The 21,132-nt window shown below is 46.0% G+C and overlaps 2 protein-coding genes across 3 annotated transcripts in view; one reads left to right on the top strand and one right to left on the bottom strand.

Annotated features, from left to right (window-relative positions):
* The window catches only part of ATAD3A (ATPase family AAA domain containing 3A), a 140,127-nt gene extending 126,627 nt beyond the window's left edge, over window positions 1-13,500 (bottom strand). Inside the window, exons 1-2 of the mRNA XM_088458632.1 lie at window positions 13,139-13,500; window positions 487-563 (exon numbers count right to left, since the gene is read on the bottom strand). Of these exons, the coding sequence (XP_088314758.1) occupies window positions 487-563; window positions 13,139-13,331 (270 nt within the window). The 5' untranslated portion in view covers window positions 13,332-13,500. The remainder of the gene's footprint in view (window positions 1-486; window positions 564-13,138) is intronic.
* Window positions 13,501-13,549: 49 nt separating this feature from the next.
* Window positions 13,550-21,132, top strand: part of LOC148474395 (uncharacterized) — a 36,451-nt gene continuing 28,868 nt past the window's right edge. For both annotated transcript variants that reach the window (XM_088458631.1, XM_088458630.1), the window contains exon 1: window positions 13,550-13,722. In XM_088458631.1, coding sequence (XP_088314757.1) covers window positions 13,550-13,722 — 173 coding nt within the window. The remainder of the gene's footprint in view (window positions 13,723-21,132) is intronic.

The raw sequence follows: 21,132 nt of genomic DNA, 5'->3' as shown, positions 1-21,132 counted from the left end.
TGTAGACCAGAATCTGGTTTTCCAGTACCAGGAACACACTACTGTGGTGGCTCCAACTGATACAAATAAGGCACATAATCCCACCCAGCTCCTGTGTGTTTATTACAGAGTATTACCCATAACAAGAAGTCCAGGACCAAAGGTATGCATAAACACTTCTCCATTCACTCTGCTGGAAAAGCACCACTATCATAGTAGTGACCATGGCTCACTCATACCATCAACTTCTAGTCAGTCTACTAGTAATTCTGGTGATATCTCAATTTTTTTTATTAACTCTCTAGTAAAATACAGCAACATACTAACTGCAGCATTTATTTTATAGGCTGGACTGATAGTAAATTATTTAGACATGAACCTTAGGTGTTTCAAGAGAACTAGGACTGGAGTCCCTTATTTTGGAAGCTACAGAGAGGAAGTCTAGTTATCCTGGTCTTAAAGACGCTAGTACAACATGTCTATCACTTTCATGCAGGGATGTTATACCTTGACTTTGGATTGCTGCTCCAGGTGAAGTGTCTCTTCTTGCAACTTTGCAAGCTGAAGGGCTTCTTTGGCATGGCCTGAAAACCAAACACAAGGATTGAACTTTACTGTGTTAATTGTAAAGACTATTTAGACCACATGTTTTTATTAGTTAAAAACTCAGGCCGCTGCATTGTCTCACAAATCTAAAGCTGGGTACACACCTGATGATTTTGTTAACGATTTGGCCGATTCCAACGCATCAGAACGACAAATCGTTAAAATCGTACAGTGTGTATGCACTGTATCATGCATTGTGCGCTCCCGTGAGGTCGTCAGCCGCATAGCCTGATATTTTGTACATGCAGTCCAATCAGGCGATGCAGCCGACGATCCCATGCAGCACTATGCGGCGGGGGTCATCATATCGGACGGTCGGGCACAGGATCGCCCGATATGTCGGCCCATCGGTAGGGAGGTCGTGTGTAACATTGCTGGGTACACACGTTGTTTAGTGTGTACCCCAGCTTAAGTCTCATACTTGCTGCAATATCGCTTACAGAGTGTTAGCATATCTGCAGCATGTGTTATCTTCACAATGGTCATGCAAGGTAGGCAAAAATACACTAAAGATCATATAAGGTCTTGATTTCCAGTTAATTATTTATAAAATGACCTGTTGGCATCTCACATAACGCAATTTCCCCTAGTCTATAATTTTCCATCCTTGAGTGGGTAAGGAATAAAAAGTAGTATAAACAAGTGAAAAGAGCCTCACACTTCAGGTTCCCATTCTTGTCACAACTAAGTTGTGGTCACTTCTGAGCGGCATATCAATATAGCGGATCCTCGTTCACACTGAACGATCAGCCATGCGACAATGCAATATATCATTACATGCTTACTGTAACTGCACTGCGTCGTATGTTGCATCATCCCATCTGATGTGTAGTACATCAGATGAGACGATGTGACCACAAAATGATGAATTGTGTACACAAACTACACAATGGTCGGGCAGAGTGGTCGCAGGTATCATGATTACACAACAAATCGTGTATTGTGTACAGCTTAACTGGTGATTCGGGCCTGGAGAAGCTGGAACAACATATAAAGATTTTAGAACACGCCAATTCTTCCAGTTTTTATTGAAATTTGTACAATTTAAGTCCAGTTATTAACTTGAAATGGTACAAAAAAAAAAAAAAAAAGTGTAGGTCAGAAAAAAAACACTGAAAAACATAAATTTTAGTTATAAGATTGACTGTCATGTTCAGGCGATGATTGATGTCGGAAACCACCAGTGGGAGCGCGCATCGCTGATCATTTCCGACATTAAACTGACCGATTTATGCACGATTAATGAGCAATTGAACGATAACGATGTCATTATCATTCAATCACTCATTTATATCTGTAAGTGGATACGCGGCTTTAAAAGCAGTATTGGAACAGACTGATTACACCCTCTGAAGAATTATTTGGATAATATTACACTGCAGGAAGTAAAATGTGGCTATCATATTAATTGAGAAAATGGCAATTACCAAAATAATACAGACCATTATAACCCTTAGATGTATAGGCCTTCCTTTACAGAAACTGCAAAGAAAAACAGGGATATGACATGAGTACAGCTTCCCACACCATCAAAAGGTAGTTGAAGACTGGAAGGGGCCTGGCAGATCCAAAACCACAACAGAATCAGAAGACAAGTTTCTGAGAGTCAACAGCAAGCGTGATAGGCAGCACAAAGGACAACAGCTTCAAACACAACATAACAATGGTCGAAGTAAGCAAGTTCCATTTTTAACTGTGCAGGTTTGACAGGTCAAGTCACAATAAGAAAGCCATTGCTAAGATGGCAAAAATAAGAAAAAGGCCTGGGCAGGAACCAACACCAGGAGATTACTGGAGACTGAAAGACTTATGGACCGATTAATCAAAATTTTAAATCTTTCACTCAGTGTTTTTGTACGACATTGAGTAGGAAAAGGTTCCTCAGTGTGTGACACCAGCTGTCAAATATGGGGGTGAAAGTGTGATGGTCTGGGACTCTTTTGCTGAATCCGAAGCTGGCAACTTATTCTAGTTTACTTTACGCCTAATTGGTCAAGGGTTCATCCTATTGCAAACTAATGACCCAAAACATACCTCCAGGCCATATCAGAGCTAGCTTTGGGCAAAAGAACAAAAGGGTAGGCTTCTAATTATTGAATGGCTATGCACAGTATGCAGACAAACTCTATTGAGCAGGTTTGGAATGAACTGGACAAAAAAGTGAAAGGAAAGCATCCTATGGGCACGATTCATTTCAACATAAATTAAATAGGACCGGGAAGGAGCTCCCGGAACTATTCAATTCAGCTCACTGTTATGTCAGAGAATGCTCGTTCCTGCTCCTTTAACATGGTGTTTAGTCGCGAGAACGGGCATTCTCCAACTTAACTGCCTGGCGGCGATACTGTTTCCGCCGCGCTAAGGGCAGAAAACTGCATTGCGCAAGTAGTTTTGTCGGATTTCTGCTCGCACCCCAGGAAGGGTCATCAATCATAGGTCTCAGACATTTCGGGGCCACATGTCCTTTCATCAGGATGACAAAGATGTCATCCTGATGAAGGGGCATGTGGCCCCGAAACGTTGATGAGACCTATGATTGATTAAATAAATCAAAGCACTTTTCTTCACCTATTGCAAGGACCCTGTTGCTGCCTCGGGTGTATACATATACATACATACATACATACATACACACACACACACACACACCATACTCAGCCAATATCTGAACATCACACCTATATGTGCTTGTTAGAACTTCTAAATTCCTAGGAATTCATTTAACGTTGGTCTCTCATTTGCTGGTATAACAGTCTCCTTTCTTCTGGGAAGGCTTTCCACTAGATTTTAGAACCCAGCTGCAGGGCTGTGTACGGTCAGGCACTAAATGATGGGTGATAATGTCTGGATTGGAGTTATTACAATTATTCCACAAGTTGTTTGATGGGGTTGATGTCAAGGTTCTGTGCAGGCCATTTAAGATCTTCCATACTAAAAACTTTTTTTAATGGACTTTGAAACAGGAAAGGGTCTTCTCCAAATTGTTACCGCAAAGTAAAAATATGAGATATGGTAAGAACTTCTTTGTTATCTCTATTTCTACGAAGTCCATAGGGTTCCACAGGATACCTTGGGGTATAGGTGTGAAGTCAGTCATCGGGCACCATAGAGTTAAGCTTTCAGCCTCCCAGGATGCACTAGGGTCCCCCTCCTATACCCCGCCCCCGAGCCAAGGCATCTCAGTTTTGTACCAAGCCATAGGCCGGAGGAGGAGAAGGAAGAGAGAGAAAGAAGATCTGGATACACACAAGAATCACATTCTCACCAGAGGGAGACGGAAAAACCGGTGACCAGAGCAAAGCCCATCTGCAGCACAGGTGCGACAGGGCGGGAGTCATGTGGAACCCTATGGACTTCGTAGAAATAGAGATAACAAAAGGTAAGTTCTTACCACATCTCATATTTTCTACTTCAGGGTCCATAGGGTATCCACAGGATACCTTGGGGATGTCCCAAAGTAGTATCCTTTAAGGGTGGGGACGCTCCTGTGCTGAAAGGAGAATCCGCCGCCCAAAGGAAGCATCCTGAGAGGCAAAGGTGTCAAACCTGTAATACCTCACGAAGGTATGGACAGAGGACCACGTAGCAGCCTTGCAGATCTGGACTGCAGAGGCACCACGTCGAGCTACCCACGAAGGACCCACAGACCTAGTGGAATGAGCCTTCAGAGAAGGAGGAACCGGCAGACCTTCATGAAGATGCGCTTCAGAAATAGCCATACGGATCCAGGCTGCCAAAGTTTGCTTTGAAGCAGGCCAACCCTTTTTACGGAAGCCATAGAGGACAAACAAGGCGTCCGACTTCCTAAACGAAGAAGTGCGGTCAACATAAGTCCTTAAGGCCCGCACAACATCCAAAGTGGCCTCACCCACTGAAAGGCAAGGTGAGTTAAAGGCCGGAACAACTATTTCCTCGTTAACATGAAACTGGGAAACAACTTTGGGAAGAAATCCAGGACGAGTGCGGAGCACTGCCCTGTTCCCATGAAAAATCAAGAAAGGGGGTCTACAAGAAAGAGCCCCTAAATCAGAAACACGTCTGGCCGAAGCTATGGCCAGAAGGAAAACAGTCTTAGCCGTTAGCCATTTAAGATCCACTGAGCCCAGTGGTTCAAACGGCGGTCCCTGGAGAGCCCTCAGGACCACAGCCAAATCCCAAGGCGCCACAGGTGGAACAAAGGGTGGCTGAAAGCGGAGAACACCTTGCATAAAGGTGCGCACATCCGGGATTGAAGCAATCCTACGGTGAAACCAGACCGACAGGGCCGAAACCTGTACCTTCAAAGAAGCAAGGCGAAGCCCATGATCTAGTCCCGCTTGTAGGAAGGCGAGTATCCGAGACAGACGAAACTCCCGCGGTGCATAACCTTTCGGTCGACACCACTGGAAGAACGTATGCCACACGCGATGGTATATCCTCGCGGAAGACGGTTTCCGAGCTCGTAACATGGTACGCACTACAGAGCTGGAAAAACCCCTGGACATTAACATGGCTGTCTCAACAGCCACGCCGTCAAAGACAGCCGAGTCAGGTCCGGGTGAAGACAAGGACCCTGCGCCAGAAGGTCCGGTCGTAGCGGCAACTGCAGAGGACTATCCACAGACAGACCCTGAAGGTCTGAGAACCAGTGCCGTCTGGGCCACGCGGGAGCTATCAACAGGAGCGTCCCTCCTTCCTGTTTGAATTTCCGGATTACCCGTGGAAGAAGAGAAACCGGAGGAAACAGGCAAGCGAACCGGAACGTCCACCGGACGGACAGAGCATCCACCAGAGACGCCTTTTCGTCTCTTGTGCGAGACCCGTACACCGGCAACTTGTTGTTGTGCCGGGACGCCATGAGGTCGATCTCTGGAAGACCCCACTTGTCCACCAGCAGTTGAAAAACGTCCGGGTGCAGGGACCATTCCCCCGGATGAACGTCCTGGCGACTGAGAAAGTCCGCCTCCCAATTTAGCACTCCCGGGATGAAGACAGCTGATATGGCCGGAAGATTGCGCTCCGCCCATACCAGGATCCGAGACACCTCTACGAGAGCCGCCCGACTTCGGTTTCCTCCTTGCCGGTTTATGTAGGCCACGGTGGTAGCGTTGTCCGACTGGACCTGCACTGGGCGACCCTGGAGAACCCGATGTGCCTGCTGGAGGGTATTGAAGACCGCTCGGAGTTCCAAGAGATTTATTGGAAGCTCCGCTTCTGTCCACATGCCCTGGAACAAGTGTGGACCCGAAACTGCTCTCCAGCCCCGAAGACTGGCGTCCGTTGTCAACAGGACCCAATTTGGTACCCAGAACGGACGTCCCTTGTTGAGATGGATCGTCTGCAACCACCAGGCAAGGGACAGGCGAACCTCCGGGGTGAGCACTATCGTCTGGGATTTTAGAGACTGAGGCAGCCCATTCCACTTGGACAGGATCAGGTGCTGCAGAGGTCTGGAGTGAAACTGGGCATATGCCACCATGTCGAACACCGACACCATGGAGCCCAGTAATCTCATCGCCGAGTGTAGAGACACCCTGCGGCTGTGCAGACAACTGCACACCCTCGACTGTAAAGCAGAGATCTTTTCCCCCGTCACAAAGATCCTTTGCTGTCCCGAGTCCAATAAGGCTCAGAGGTGCAGAATCCGCCGAGACGGGATTAGAGTGGACTTCTGCCAGTTTATTAACCAGCCGTGTCGTTGCAGTAGCACAATGGTCAGGTCCAAGTGGCGCAGAAGGAGCTCCCGAGATCCTGCCACTAATAGAAAGTCGTCCAAGTACGGCAACATGCGGACCCCCTGCAGCCGCAGGGAAGCCGCCATGACTGCCATCACCTTGGTGAAAACCCGTGGTGCCTTCGCCAGGCCAAAAGGTAACGCCCGGAACTGAAAGTTGTCGCTGCGGATTGCAAACCTGAGGAACCGCTGATGGCGCAAAAGAATAGGGACATACAGGTAAGCGTCCTGTATGTCCAATGACACCATGTAGTCCCCAGGTCCAGCGCCAGAATGATGGACCGTAGGGTCTCCATCCGAAACTTCGGCACCCGCAAAGACTTGTTGAGAGCCCTGAGGTTGAGAATCGGACGATACGACCCATTGGGTTTCTGCACCAAAAAGAGATTGGAATAGAAACCCTGGCCCCTCTGGGAGAATGGAACAGGCACTATAACTCCAGCCTGGAGCATAGTGTGCAAGACCTTCCGCAGCTCCATGGCCTTGTTCCGGTCTGATGGTAGACCCGTGGTGAAAAATCGAGCCGGGGGTCTGTGCCGGAAAGAGAGGGCATACCCGTGGGAGACCACCTCGGGAACCCAAGTGTCTGTCGTGGTGACCGACCAACACCGGGCGAACTGCAGCAGGCGGCCTCCCACTTTGGGATCCCCCAAAGGGAGGCCCGGACCGTCAGGCCGCAGGCTTGTCATCTGGCTTAGGGGCCGGACGTCTGGTACTCCAGGTCTGCTTCCGGGGCTTGGACGATTTCTTGGGACCAGCCTGTCAGGGAAAAGACTGTGGTTTGGGCCTGCCCTGGGCCCTATGAGACCGAAAGGACGATGGTCCTGAACCAGAAGGGACAGCGGCCGACGGGAGACATGCCGATTTGGCTGCCGCCAGTGTGGCTACAATCTTGTCCAGATCTGGACCGAAGAGAACTCCGTTAAAGGGCAACGCCTCCAAACCCTTTTTGGATTCAGCGTCCGCCTTCCAGGATCGCAACCACAAGGTGCGACGAGCAGCCACCGCTGCTGAAGAAATTCGGGACGCCAGGGTACTAATGTCTAAGGCCGCCTCGTTGATATAAGTGGCCGAATCACGGAGATTACCAATCAACTCCACCTGTTCAGCCGGAATCGAAGGACGCCTCTAACGAATCCGCCCAGCGCTCCATAGCTCTGGCAACCCAGCAAATGGCCATAGCCGGCCGCGCTGCCCCCCCCCCGCAAGGGAATAAGCGGACTTCAGGCAGATCTCTACCTTGCGGTCCGTAGCATCCTTAAGGGAGGACATGGATGGCATTGGTAATGTGGCACTACGGACAAGACGTGTCACATGAGAATCCACCTGTGGAGGGGATTCCCACTTAGCAAAATAATAATCCTCGAACGGATAAGCCACCGCCAGACGCCTCTGCGGCTGGTATCGCTTGCCAGGCTGTTTCCACGCCTCCTCTAAATGGTCCACCAACTGACCCGAAAGAGGAAAGACTGTGGCGTCACCCTTCACATCCTTAAAAAAGGCATACTTGGATTTAGCCACTGGGGGAACTTCGTCCTCAATCACCAAGGCTGTGCGGACTGCCCGAATAAGTCCAGGAATATACACCTTGGACCTAGCGTCTGCGCCCTTAGTATGGAGAGGTTCCTGATCGTAAGGATCCAGAATCTCCCCATTATCAGACGTCCCTTCGTCATTCTCATAAAGAGCCGACAGAGACGCCACCGGCCACTCCCCTTGCAACACATCCGACAAGTGCTGTACAGAACTCGTCAGGGAGTTAACCCACGCCGGCTCCCGAGAAACCGGGAGAGGGGAAATAGGGAGACTGCAGGGTACCACCAATTGTCTTGGGAAACCCTGCATGGGTGACGACACCACTGATTGCTGGGACAAACCCATCTGCGTAAACGCGGGCTGCGGAGCTAACTGGCCCACTAAGGTTGTAAGCGCCTGATCGAAACAAGCCCAGGGCGGCTCCTGTACCGGTGCTGTAACCGTAATAGGCCGCGCCAACGACAAACACTGCCGGCAGAGGCCCTCCGCGCTACCACCCCCCTCCGCTAAAGGTACCCCTCTCACCAATTGTTTTAAAAAGGCGAGAGACCACCTTGCAGCACCGCACCGCACCGCAAGGGCTTTAGCAGAAAGAACAGGGACAGTAATAAGGCTGACAGTCAGAAATGGAAGTACAGGCAGCAGCGCTAGCACAGTCACATACAATGCAAAGAAACTCAATTCCTGCACTAACCAGCGTTGATAAATCAACTACACAGACACAGAGTCTGGTAGGACACAGCGCTGCATACACAGACCTGACCACAGCGGAGGAGATGTATGCGGGGGGATCCAGACCACTATGCCTCCGTCCAGACTTCCAGCAGCGTTCACCATGCGTTCTTGAAGAGGGCCGCCGAGGAGCAGAGAGGAGGCTGGCCTGGGGGAGGAGCGCTGCCACAGGGCCAGTCGGCGTGTGTTGCAGAGAGGCCTGTGTGCAGCAGGGGAGGCGCCGGCTGTGAGACAGGGAAGGCGCGCTCCCCTGGCATGCATTTAACCCCCGGGACGCCGCAGCGCTACCGCTCTGCTGCGGTCCGCTGTCCCAGGGGGGTAGTGGAAGCGCAGGTTATATACCTGGCTCCACGCTGCAGCCAGCCCCCAGGGAGCCCCCTGCCTGGGGACTCTGGACCATGTAACAGCGGGGGCCCACCGCGGGACCCCGTTGCTTACCTTGCTGTCCCCCTTGATTAAGACCATGGTCCTGAACATCTGGGGTCACCGCTAGCTGTGACCCCAGATGCTCACCAGCATCCCCGGATCGGTACCGGCGTTCTGGTACCGGCGGGGGTGTAGGGAAGACAGCATGGACGTCAGGACTGACTGTCCATGCTGTACTTCCAGATGTGCAGCCACAGCTGCATAAAGAAAACTTCAGGGGCTCTTCTTAGCCCCCACTCCAACAGGTGCACCCGACTCCAGCCGGGCACCAAACTAAACTGAGATGCCTTGGCTCGGGGGCAGGGTATAGGAGGGGGATCCTAGTGCATCCTGGGAGGCTGAAAGCTTAACTCTAAGGTGCCCAATGACTGACGTCACACCTATACCCCAAGGTATCCTGTGGATACCCTATGGACCCTGAAGTAGAAAAAAAAAAAGCACAGAATTCTCAAGAATGTCATTGTGTTTCATGCCAAATCATGAAACACAGTTCTGGACCATAATTTCTCCTACAGTTGAATATGCATTCACTCCAAGCGAAGACCAGTCCAGCTGCCATTTTACAATCTGAATGTTGATCTGAGACTTGTGTATGGCTGCTATAGGCTGTGAACACAATCCATGAAGCTCCCTTACTTCGGACATGTATTAAAAAAAAGTCACTAAACTGGCAGTATTGTCTTTATAAGATAATGGAACTTAGAGACTTCTATCATAAAAAATTAAAGATGGAATAAAGTACTCTATTATACCCCTTTTCCACTAGCTCCAATAACCCGGGTTATTGTGCTGTGTGAAAGGGCAGGGTTGAAAAAAGCCCGCATTTCAACCCAGGTCACGAGAAGGGTTGAACGAGTGTTCAACCCTGCTCGTGATGCAGTGTGAACTGGTAACCCGGGTCCATTCTCTGCATAGGAAGAGCAGGCGCTTGGAGATGAGATCATCTCCAAGCGCCGGCTCATCACGTGGCACCAACGGAGTCACTGATCCAGCATTAGTGCCGGGTCGGGCCGCCTGTTTGACAGAGGTCTCAGTCAGGTCGCGTGAACATAATCTCGGGTGCGACCCGGCAATCTAGTGGAAAAGGGGTTTTATTTACAGACAAGGTTGGAAAAAAAACAAAAACGGTTTTTTTTTTTTGTTTTTTTTTTAAACGCTTTATTTGGTTTAAACCCTTTTTATTTTTTTTTGCATTAATGTTTTAACGAAAAAATATTGAATTCTTCTTATATTAATACTGTGAAACATTTATCAACCATGTTTTAATGTTTTCTAACATTAACAAGCCAAAGTTATCAGGATTTTTTTATCTCATGAAAAGATAGCCAGACTAAGGCTGGGCACACACTGACAGATATATTGGCTGATCAATTGATTGGCCAATATATCTGCTGCCCGTCAGCCAGTGTGTACCCGCGATATGTCTGAACGACGTCGTTCACAGACATATCGCATTGGCTGTGCTGCACAGCCAATGGACAGCTATATTTGCAGACATATCTGTCCATCGGCAAGTGTGTAAGGGCGGTCTGCAGACATCTGTCCATCAGCAAGTGTGTACAGGCGGTCTGCAGACATCTGTCCATCAGCAAGTGTGTACAGGCGGTCTGCAGACCGCCCATACACATACAGTGGCAGCTACACAGATGATGGTTGTTCAGTGTGTACGAACAACCATCATCTGCAAATATATCTGTTAGGTGTGTACCCAGCATGTCTTTCTTCCTTCCACTCATCTCAGAAGGACTGAAGGTTTTGAATTGAAATAAACATGAAGCAGATTAAACCATGAGGTGTTTCTCTGTGTATTGCCTCTTTAATGTGTTGGAGTTGTTTACCCTTTAAAATTATGAATGTTAGTTGTGGTTTTCTCCTGTCCTATAGGACTGTTAGGGGAGGATTTTGTGGAGTATTAGCGGATGCTAGATTTAGTACCTCACTGATCTGGTTCATCCTCCCTATTGTGTGTGTGAATTTACTGTATTGGTTCAACTCACTCAAATGAATACCACAAGCAGCAAGAATGTGGAATACCAGTAGGACGCCCATATAATATTAAGAAGTCACGATGCCCTACCTGTAGTCACAGCATATTAAGAAAAAAAACAACACTTTTTAAAAGAAAAAAACAAAACAAAAAACATTTGGTTTAAACCAGCCAACCCCATTTACAGAATATCATCAGTGTAAATGCAAGGTTGAAACACCTTGGGGAATTGTATCATCATTATAAATTTACAGTATGTGGTGCATTCACATTATTTAAGTAATATTGGCAGCAAGATGACACAATGGTCAGCTTTGCATAACACTTGGGTCAACGGTTCAGTTACAACCAGGTCCCTATCTATGCATGTTCTCCTGGTACTTGCGTGGGTTTATTCTAAGTACTGCAGTTTCTTCCAACAATCAAAAACATACTAGTAGAAAAATTGGCTTCTGACAAAAGTTAACTATGGCGTGTATGTATGTGTACAAATGTGGTAGGGAACATAGAATGTGAACTCCACTGGGACAAAGACTGATTATTTATAAACATTTATATAACCCACATATTCTGCAGCACTTTAGAGAATATTTGGCCATTGACATCAGTCCCTGCCCCAGTAGTGCTTACAATCCATATTCCCTATGAGGTGCACGCACACACCATGGTTCATTTTGTTGAGAGCTAATTAACCTACCAGCATATTTTTAGTATGTGATAAAAAACCCACACACGCACATAAAAAAAAATATACAAACTTCACACAATTAGTGCTGCACTGGGAATAAAACCCAAGACCTCGGTGATGTGAGGCAGCACCAACAGTGTAGATAAAATATTCTCTGTAAAGGGCTACAAAATATGTGTGTGCTATATACATAACTGTTCATAAATACTAAATGGTAATAAACTATGCCAGGGGTAGGCAACCTGTTGCACTGCACATCCCAGCTTTACCTGCCACAGTTTTGCTATTAGGGCATGCTGGTATATGTAGTTCCACAGCTGCTGGAGTGCCACAGGTATGCTACACCTGCTCTACACCACATAGATTTATCTTAAAACATGATAGATGTGTGAAATTCCATACAGAACTGTCCTAGATGAAATGTACAGTAAAAGTACAAATCTGTAGTAAGCTAAATACATCATCACAAGCAATAGAGGTCACTCACATCATGTGAGCTTTAGTGAAAAGCAAGAGATCACAGACCATAATGAATGATGCAATTATGGGTAAACAGAGCAACATATCACACACACTGACTCAGAACTGGAAAGGGGGCACTTAGTCACAATATAGTGCAAGGACATTACACAAACCACAGTAATGATTACGGGATGGCACGGTTTACATGTAGTTTGTTGGTGCTTGCATAGCAGACAACCTTGGTCAGGAAAATATCTCTCAAAATAAAGTCTCAAACATCAGAGTCAACAACACACTGATCTGTGTCACTAAAAGGGCAATGCACCTTCAAATAAAATGATCTTATTATGGTGTATATCATCTGATTAGCTTGTACACGCACTTTTACCAAATATTATCTCTGTGCTTACATTTGCAAATTTGTGTTTTTTACCATTTAGGCAGAGCTATTTCTCACTATTGCCCTTGCATAGAGCAGATAGAATAATTATATCATAGCCAAGGGCAACAAAAATAACTCTGCCCAGGTGATATAAAGGCTTTGTGAACAATAAAAGACAGGAATTGCAACAGTGTATATGTTAACATACAGTATTGACCTGCAATACATGTATTTTGAATACATGATACAAAACCCACGTTTGGTCAGATACTATCCAACCCATTCCCTGGGTTTACACAATCATGCTTAATGTTCTGCATATGGTCACACTTACTACAGCTGGTCTAATACCCCAGGGGTCACTGTCCCACTGGACCAGTAGCCAACTACCAGCAAATTACAGCATGTTAGGTACGATATGGCTGGCAGGGCATACTGGGCTTTGTGGAGCTACAAATCCCACACTCTGGCTTGGCAAGGAATGTTGGCACTTGTGGTTTCGCATAGACTGAGCAGTCACTGGTTGTCTGTGAATATACCAGTGCCAGCCTGATCTGTCATGTTTAAGCTATGCTGACACTTTTAGTTCCACTTCCACCTCAGCCCTAGTCTCCTCCGGACACTTACGTGACTGGTCGAGCTCTCGTGCTGCCTTAGCTGCTCTTTCCAGGCCGGTGGGGTCAAAGTTGCTCCATTTGTCCTTGGGTTTGCTCTTATCCCCTCCGTCCCCATCACCCCCCGAAGGTGGAGGGGGTACCGGCAGGCCGGGTACATCTGGGGGGACCGGCTGCCCCTTGTTGTAGCCGAATAACCAGGACATGGCGATGAGAGGAGCTCACACTGATCACCTCTCACTGACACACGTGGGGCGCACAGGAGCAGCAGCACCCCGCTGCGCATGCGCACCCACCTCCCCTCCGCAAGGTCACTTTCCGTACAACCGGCTCTGCAGTGACGTCACGGCCATAACAGCCTGCCATTGGCTATTCCCTGGCCGGCATTCAGAGTACACTCTAACGGAAGCCCTGCTGGCTAAACATGTTTAAGAAACTGGGAAAAGCGAACAGTCGGCAGAGAGATTTCCGCTTAGCAACGTCTTGTTTGGCTCCTCCCCTAGTAACAAGGAGAAGAAGCAGAGAGAAGCTACCTGCCGCTATGGCTCAGACAGCGGAAGGAGCGTTCGTCTTGCACGGGAGGAAAGCAGCTCTCAGGTATGGGGGACAGGGACCGGGAGCGCTGGCAGATGGGCAGCCGGGCACCTAGACCGAGCATTCATGCATGTGGGGTCTCAGAAAAAGAAAACATTGAAGCAATTCTACAAGTCTCAGCATGTCCAGCCCTGCCAGCTAGAGAATCACAGATGCCTGCCTCTTATCTATCTATCTATCTATCTATCTATCTATCTATCTATCTATCTATCTATCTATCCACTAAGAAGTACAACCTCCCTGTGCGCCTTAATTGTCAGCTCTTGTGGCCAGGATTGCCATTGATTCCCATATAAGATGTAATTACAGCCTGGTAAGAATAAACAAAACACCTGTAGCACGTCTGCCAGTCAGTAAGCACTCACGGTACAGGTGCCACCCACTGGTGATACATCAGCTGAAAAAAAATAGGTCGACAAAGGATCCCATTTTATTAGATAATCTGTAATAACAAATTTGCTTCAAGAATGACACACAAATTCAGAACTGCCCAGTGCTACCAACAAAGCAATTAATCAGCATCTGCTGAATAAATATAATGAGATATGGGAAAATCCTGAGCATCGTGTTCGGGATGCATCCTCTATCTCTCTTCAGTTATCCATGATGGCAATGACAATGTATGCTGCGAGATGGGATTTCACTGTGCTTGCTGTCATGGAAACCTCTGCCATAGACCCACACATCCTCATTGCACTGCACGGAATAGAAGATTATGTAATCAGTGGCGGCTCCTACCTTTAGACTTAAGGGGAGCTGCAATTGCCTAGCTACTGCTAGTTGCACAGAGTACACCACATACAGATAATCTACATTAAATTACATTAAACAATAGCATACATTTATACTAACAGAATACTTAACATTTTCATAATTAATAGGCTTTTTATAGTGGTCAAAAAATAAAGCTTGATCTCAGGTGCTGACAGGCAGATGCGTATTGGGCCACCGGGAGGACAGGACAGTACAAGCTGCTCCCCTCAGTGGTTTACACAACCCACTAGTGATGAAGCACCAGTAGACTGTGCTGATTAATGTAATTTGTGACACTTATATATCTGTGTGCAACTGAGTCTGTATATGAAGCACAACGGAACTTGGAATGAAAAAAGCTGCAGCCACTACATTGTAGCATGTCATATACAGATTCAGATACTCAGTCGCAGACAGATATACAAGTGTTGCATATCAAATTAATCTGCACAGTCTGCTGGTGCCATAGGCAAAACTAGACATTTAGTAATGGGTGGTCCCAGTTCCAACCCCTCGACAGAACTCATGTTACCTTAAGTGGTTCAAGCGAAAAATGTGTCCAAGGTGTGCGCGCGCCTTCGACGCATGCACGCATGTCCCAAAAATAGGTGTGGCCGCACGTCACGAGGGCAGTCACTCGAAAATGGGGGAGTGTCATCATGATACTCCGTCCATTTCACATCACTATGAGAGCATTCCTCTACATTCCGTTCCAAATACACCTTACCTATATGGTGGTTTCTCTGCAACATGGAGCCTCTGAAGAAAATGATCCTCCCTTAGCAGATGGTGTATCTTTAGTTGGTATTCACTATTCATGTAGGAGATCACATGATCTAGAACAGTGGTCGGGGAACAGGGGTAAATTACCCCACATGGGGTAAAAATGAAATTCCTGGGGGTAATGGATGGACAGCCGCGCATGCATATGAATCATTCTATGATATAGAGTGATTCATATGCATGCCCGACTGTGCCGCAGAGAGGCTCTAAGCCGGATGCCCGCTGAGATGTTATTACCAGCGGGAGCCCGGCTCCTTCCCTGCAGTGTCGCGTTAGCCGGAGGCTGGAGTTCTCTTCTGAACTTCAGCTTTTGCCTCTCTCCATGCGCACTATGGGAGAGACATCATGACGTCTCTCCCATAGTTCCGAGGAGCAGCCGGGCGGACAGGACGGCAGCGGATGCAGGAGCGGTTATTAAGGTAAGTGTTTTTTGGGTTTTTTTTTTGTACAAGCGGCACTACAGGGGCATTATATGGGGGCACTACTACAGGGGCATTATATGGGGGCACTATTACAGAGGCACTACTACAGGGGCACTATATGGGGGCACTACTACAGGGGCATTATATGGGGGCACTACTATATGATTTCCTTCCTTTCAAATCAAGAGGGTAACATCGGCGTATCTAATTATATTTTGGGGTAAAAGGTAAAAAAGATCCCTGATCCCTGATCTAGAAGATGCCTGTTTGTGTAGAATTATAACCACTGTCATCATAATATAACAGAGGTTCAGCCAGACTCGTGCCCCGTGTAAACCCCTCCAAACCCTTGTGTCTCTCCAAACTCCTTTCTTTAAAGCCTCCTGCCTCGTCATTCCAGCCTCCTGCCCCTGAGTCTTTCAGCCTCAATTCCTCCCCTGTGTCCCTCAACCTTCCCCTCACCCTTTGTCAATCAGCCTCCCTCGTGTGTCAATCAAACAGCCAGCCTCCCCGTGTCAATCAATCAGCCAGACTCCCCCCGTTTGTCAGTCAGCCAGAACCCCGCGTTTGTCAATCAGCCAGACCACCCCTGGTTGTCAATCAGCCAGACCCTCATTTGTCAAACAGACAGACCCCCCATTTGTCAATCAGCCAGACCCCCCCTGAGTTCATTAGCCAGACCCCACTGTGTCTCTCATCCTCTGTCTCCGCAGCCACCAGCGCAGTGCACACTGACCTCCTCCCTGCTGCTTGTTGCTTGCTGTCTCCTCCTGAAGTGCCGCTAGCACTGTTCCGCGCTTCAGTTCAGTTCTTCAAATGAAGGAAGTAGGAACCCAAAGACAGAGCGCACGTGTGGTGTGACGCCGGTAGAAATTATTAGACGCAGCAGGGGAGTCAGAGCAGTGTTAGTCGTCCCAGCCCTTACCGGACAGGCTGCAGTGGAGGCCGCAGACAGTAATCACTTTAAATTTGTTAGCTGTCTTGCTAATGGGTGGTCTGGTGCACCCCAGGACCACCCCATAGTTTCCCCTATGGCTAGTGCATCCTAGTCGCATCGCATTTTCGGCAGAAATTAGAGTTCCTGCAGCAAAGGTGTGTAAGGACATATCTGTATATGCTTTCTTCATTTGTATCCACTGGTTGCCATACTACCACTAGGATCTCTGCAAATATGGACAAGGAGACATAAATGTTGCAAATATGCTTATATACTTTTATTTTATGGCACAAGACCATGTTACTTTCTATTCACCCTTTCTTATTCATTGAATATATACAAAACAATTTGTGCACCCTCTATATTATCTTTTATGGGTCTGATACCTGGCAACAACAGGTATAACATTTAGCGGTAATCCTATTTTTAAGTGTAATTTTTTGTATGTTAATTATGTAAACACAGCAAAAAATACATACGTTATAAACTTTTTTTCCATACAATTAAGCTTAGCCCCAAGCTGCTATCAGATTAATTGTGCTAGTATACTGTACTAATGATACATCAAGGTCCATAAAGGGACTGCACATATAGGCATACCATTAATGACCAGTGTTCCCCGTGGAACGAGATAAGGTTCTTGGATACAGAAGGTTAATTAAGCCACACAAACCAGTATCTTGAAAAAAGATATAATTTATTACAACAAATAACAAGCTATGGAAGAATAATAGTTACTTAGCTTCGGAATATAAAATGGTTACACGATCCAGGAGCCTCCTCTCAGAATAGAGCTGGAACGAACAATATCCTGGCCACCAGCTGCAGTCTCTGGTCCAGGCTTAGGGCAGGCCACTGGCAGCTTCTTTGTTCTTTGCTTATATAGCATCCTACTTGTCATACCCAGCTAACTTTACTAATATGGGCATAAACCTACTTCAAACTACTCTATTGGTCAACTACTGATAAGGACTTTCTAAAACTTAATGCAAGCATACATCGCAGTAGACAACGCCTGTCTGCTTACACATTCCTGTACCATTTCATGCCTGATACACCACCTCATGTCTGATACACACATAAGAACCATGAATAGAAATGGCTGTCAGTAGCCATTTTGCTATCCCAATACAGTCCACCCTTGGGCTTATGGTGTGGAAGACATGTATATCATGTTCTCATAGGAATCTTTCCTCCTAATCGGCATCAATTTAACAGAATCCAGCGTTTTACAACATTTCCCTACACAAATAAATAATACCTTGATCCCAAGATACATACATACATATTATGATCATGATTCCATAGATGAGCATGTGCAGTAAACCAACCCCCTATTTCTGAACAGGGTTGAACCACCGTAACCAACTTTCCTCATAATACTGTTTTAAAGGCCGCACTGCTCTCTTGGTTAACAAATGATGTGGAATCTGCTTGGTATTAACTTGATTCCCATCTGTAAAGAATGTGGTGGGTACACTTACCAAATCCCCCATAAGGCAACCATTTGTATGCCTTTCTCCCACAAAGGTAATACACATCATCTGGAAGAATATATGGAATATTAGCCACCACAGTGTATACATTGGCCAAAAGATCTCTGCTCTTATCAGGATCAAGTGTTAATTGCATCATGTTTGGGGTATCACTTCAATTACGTGTAATGTTTAACAGAGCCCACCATTCCCTGGCAGTATTAATCAATTGAGCTCCTACATCCCGTATTTGAAATATCTTCCTACCCACCATGCACTCAAACATAAACAATCCCCTTTTATATGTGAATACTCTAATAAAACAGTGAATAATACATATAATTAAATCAATATATCAGTATTAATATCAGTAAAGTTGAAACTCAGTTCAGTGAAATCTTGAAAAAGTCTTGAGAATATTGGTGAGTGTGGTTCCAACCAATATAAGGCACAAGTTCAGTCTTGCACAATACACATAAATGTATGTAATGGTTGTGTTGTCAGATCTTATAACTCTTTTGTCCTCCTGGACTCTCTCTCCTGTATAATAAATCACTCTCTGGCCATCATCATCCAGGCACGCCTCCAGCGATGTTCTCTCATCTCCTACTCCAACCATCAACCTGTTGGCTTAAACAAATAAACAGTGTGAGATAAACCATAACAACAAAACAAAATAAGCATTTACTTATCCTGTTGAAATGATCTCTTCTACCTGTCTCTATTTCTCCTCCTACTAAACATTTCTTCACAACAACCTTATCATAAATGTTTGTGTCTGTGCACCAGATATCGTACTTAAAAAGTTGCACCTTTTACCAGCCTCCGGTTAAAAAAATATATATATACAGTATACAGCCTGCTCTAAAAACCCAACAGTGTGTGTGTGTGTATATATTTATATATATATATATATATATATATATATATATATAACAGTCCTGTTTCCTAAACAACACATCCATTCATTCAATCATACTGATGTCAGTTTTGTGAATGGTATGAAGCATGGAAAACCCAATATGCTCCACGTTGTGTCTGTAAAATGGGTGTCTTTGTCTGCTTGAGTCTTCTTGGACATCCCATAATATCAACAAATCAGTCTGTGTCACATGTTCAGGATAGTCTCTTGTATCACTCTGCTTGAGACAACTTCACTCCTGAATGACAGTGTTTTGTAGCTGTTCAGTACAACACTCGTCCTCCATCTTCTTGGTGGCAAACGATGAATTCAAATTGCCAGACTGCACAGTTATTTCACAGTCCATTAGGCCTTTATCAATAGCAAGCAAGATAGGCCACATTTCCAACTGTTGGCAAACACAACAGGTTTTTGCAATGTTTCTGACCATGCTTTGGATATAAGGAATCCCTTTGATTTGAGCTTGGTTGAATGCAGCGTCAGCTCCGCCATGGCTTAACAGTTCTCCTAGCATCATCAGTGCTGTCTTTGCGGTGAATTGCACACAATGTTCTGTGCTCAGTTCACTTGTGCACACACCATTGAAGCTGTAAATGTGTGTATCAGCATGTCCCACATCGATCTTCCAGCTTTGGACAGCAGCGCATATAGACTTTGTGTCAAATGTCCATTTCTCAGTGTGAAACTTACAGGGCATCCAGTCTTGTCAGTGACTTGGAAAACAGTCATAGATTCAACAAGTTCACTAGCCCCTTCTTCTATCTGTTGGCTGTCAGCTTGTAAAGATAGCTGCTTTGCTCTAGCAAAAATCCACAACAATCCTGTGTGCGTGCAGATAGCACCATAGTCCATGAACTAATAATGCTCTCTGTCTTGGAAATCTTCCCACCACCGTGGCGCTGTGATCATACAGAAATCCAATATGGACAGTTCAAACATTAGTTTAAATTTTACTCGGCCAGCAAGTAGCACTTTAATCTCCTTAATCAGCATGAGAGTTTCTGCCATTGTCGTTAGCAACTGTGTGTCTTTCAGCTGCTTCAAAACCTTTGGCGGGTAAGGCTTTGTAAGGAAATACACTGGGATGCGAATTTCATTACCATACACAAAATCTGCACCTTTGTCACTGAACAAACCCACAATCGGTGTGTCTGTACTGCATGTATGCCCCTTGTGGTTGGTCAGTGTGTACCCACCAATCCCTCCTTCACAATGAACAAGTAAACCATGAACATCATTTGCAATGGATGTTTCATCAGAAAACACATCTTGTTCACTTTTTGCATCTTTAAACTCAACAATGACACGTTGATCATGCCATGTAAAAGTAATGTTGTCACAGGGGGAGTCTTCAGTCTCGGGCATGGTCTTTAACTGCAATCCTGCCTAACTCCCCCCCTTTGGCTTTGGGCAATGCCCATGTCTCATTGGGCAAGGCAAAAGGCATCATCACCACCCCTTCACTTAGCAACTCCCCTTTGAATGGCCAAGAACATATATCCTGTTCTGCATTCATATCACAATGGATGGCAAGCTGGAGAGTCCTGGGCAATTCAGACATATCATCATTCACCTCAGGAGTACCAGAAATCAATGGCATGTTATCAGAAACCTCATTTGCATTCAATTTTGACTCTGATTTCTGGACATATTCCCTGAATTCATGGGTTTCAACATTTTGTTCACATGTTGTCAAATCATCAAACATTTGCATCACACAATGACTCCTCTGATCAATCACATTTTCTGTTTCAAGTTCTTTCTGACACACTTCTCTGTATATCTCAAACTCACTAATTTCTACACTTTCTGTGTGTAATAAATCAGCACCTATTTCTACGCAAGCTGACATCTCAACTCTTACTTGTGAGTGTTCACTCCCCCTCCCTATGGAATTTCTGGGACAATGTGAATTCAGGCTTACTCTCTCTGTCTGTGAGACAGGCTTTATCACTGCATTCCTCTGAACAGATTTTACACTTCTTTCAACAAATATTGGTCTATGTAAAATTTCACTATTTTTACTCTTATCAATACCAGGCAGTGAAAAACCAACATTATGCTTTTTCTGGAAATCAGCCAGCTGAAATCCCAATTCATCTTTCAACATATTTGCATATT

This window comes from Taudactylus pleione, unplaced genomic scaffold (assembly GCF_031769625.1).
Source record: "Taudactylus pleione unplaced genomic scaffold, aTauple2 ptg000845l, whole genome shotgun sequence".
In the NCBI taxonomy this organism is placed as follows: domain Eukaryota; kingdom Metazoa; phylum Chordata; class Amphibia; order Anura; family Myobatrachidae; genus Taudactylus; species Taudactylus pleione.
The sequence above is the reverse complement of the archived record's forward strand: the minus strand, read 5'-3'. Positions and strand labels throughout refer to the sequence as shown.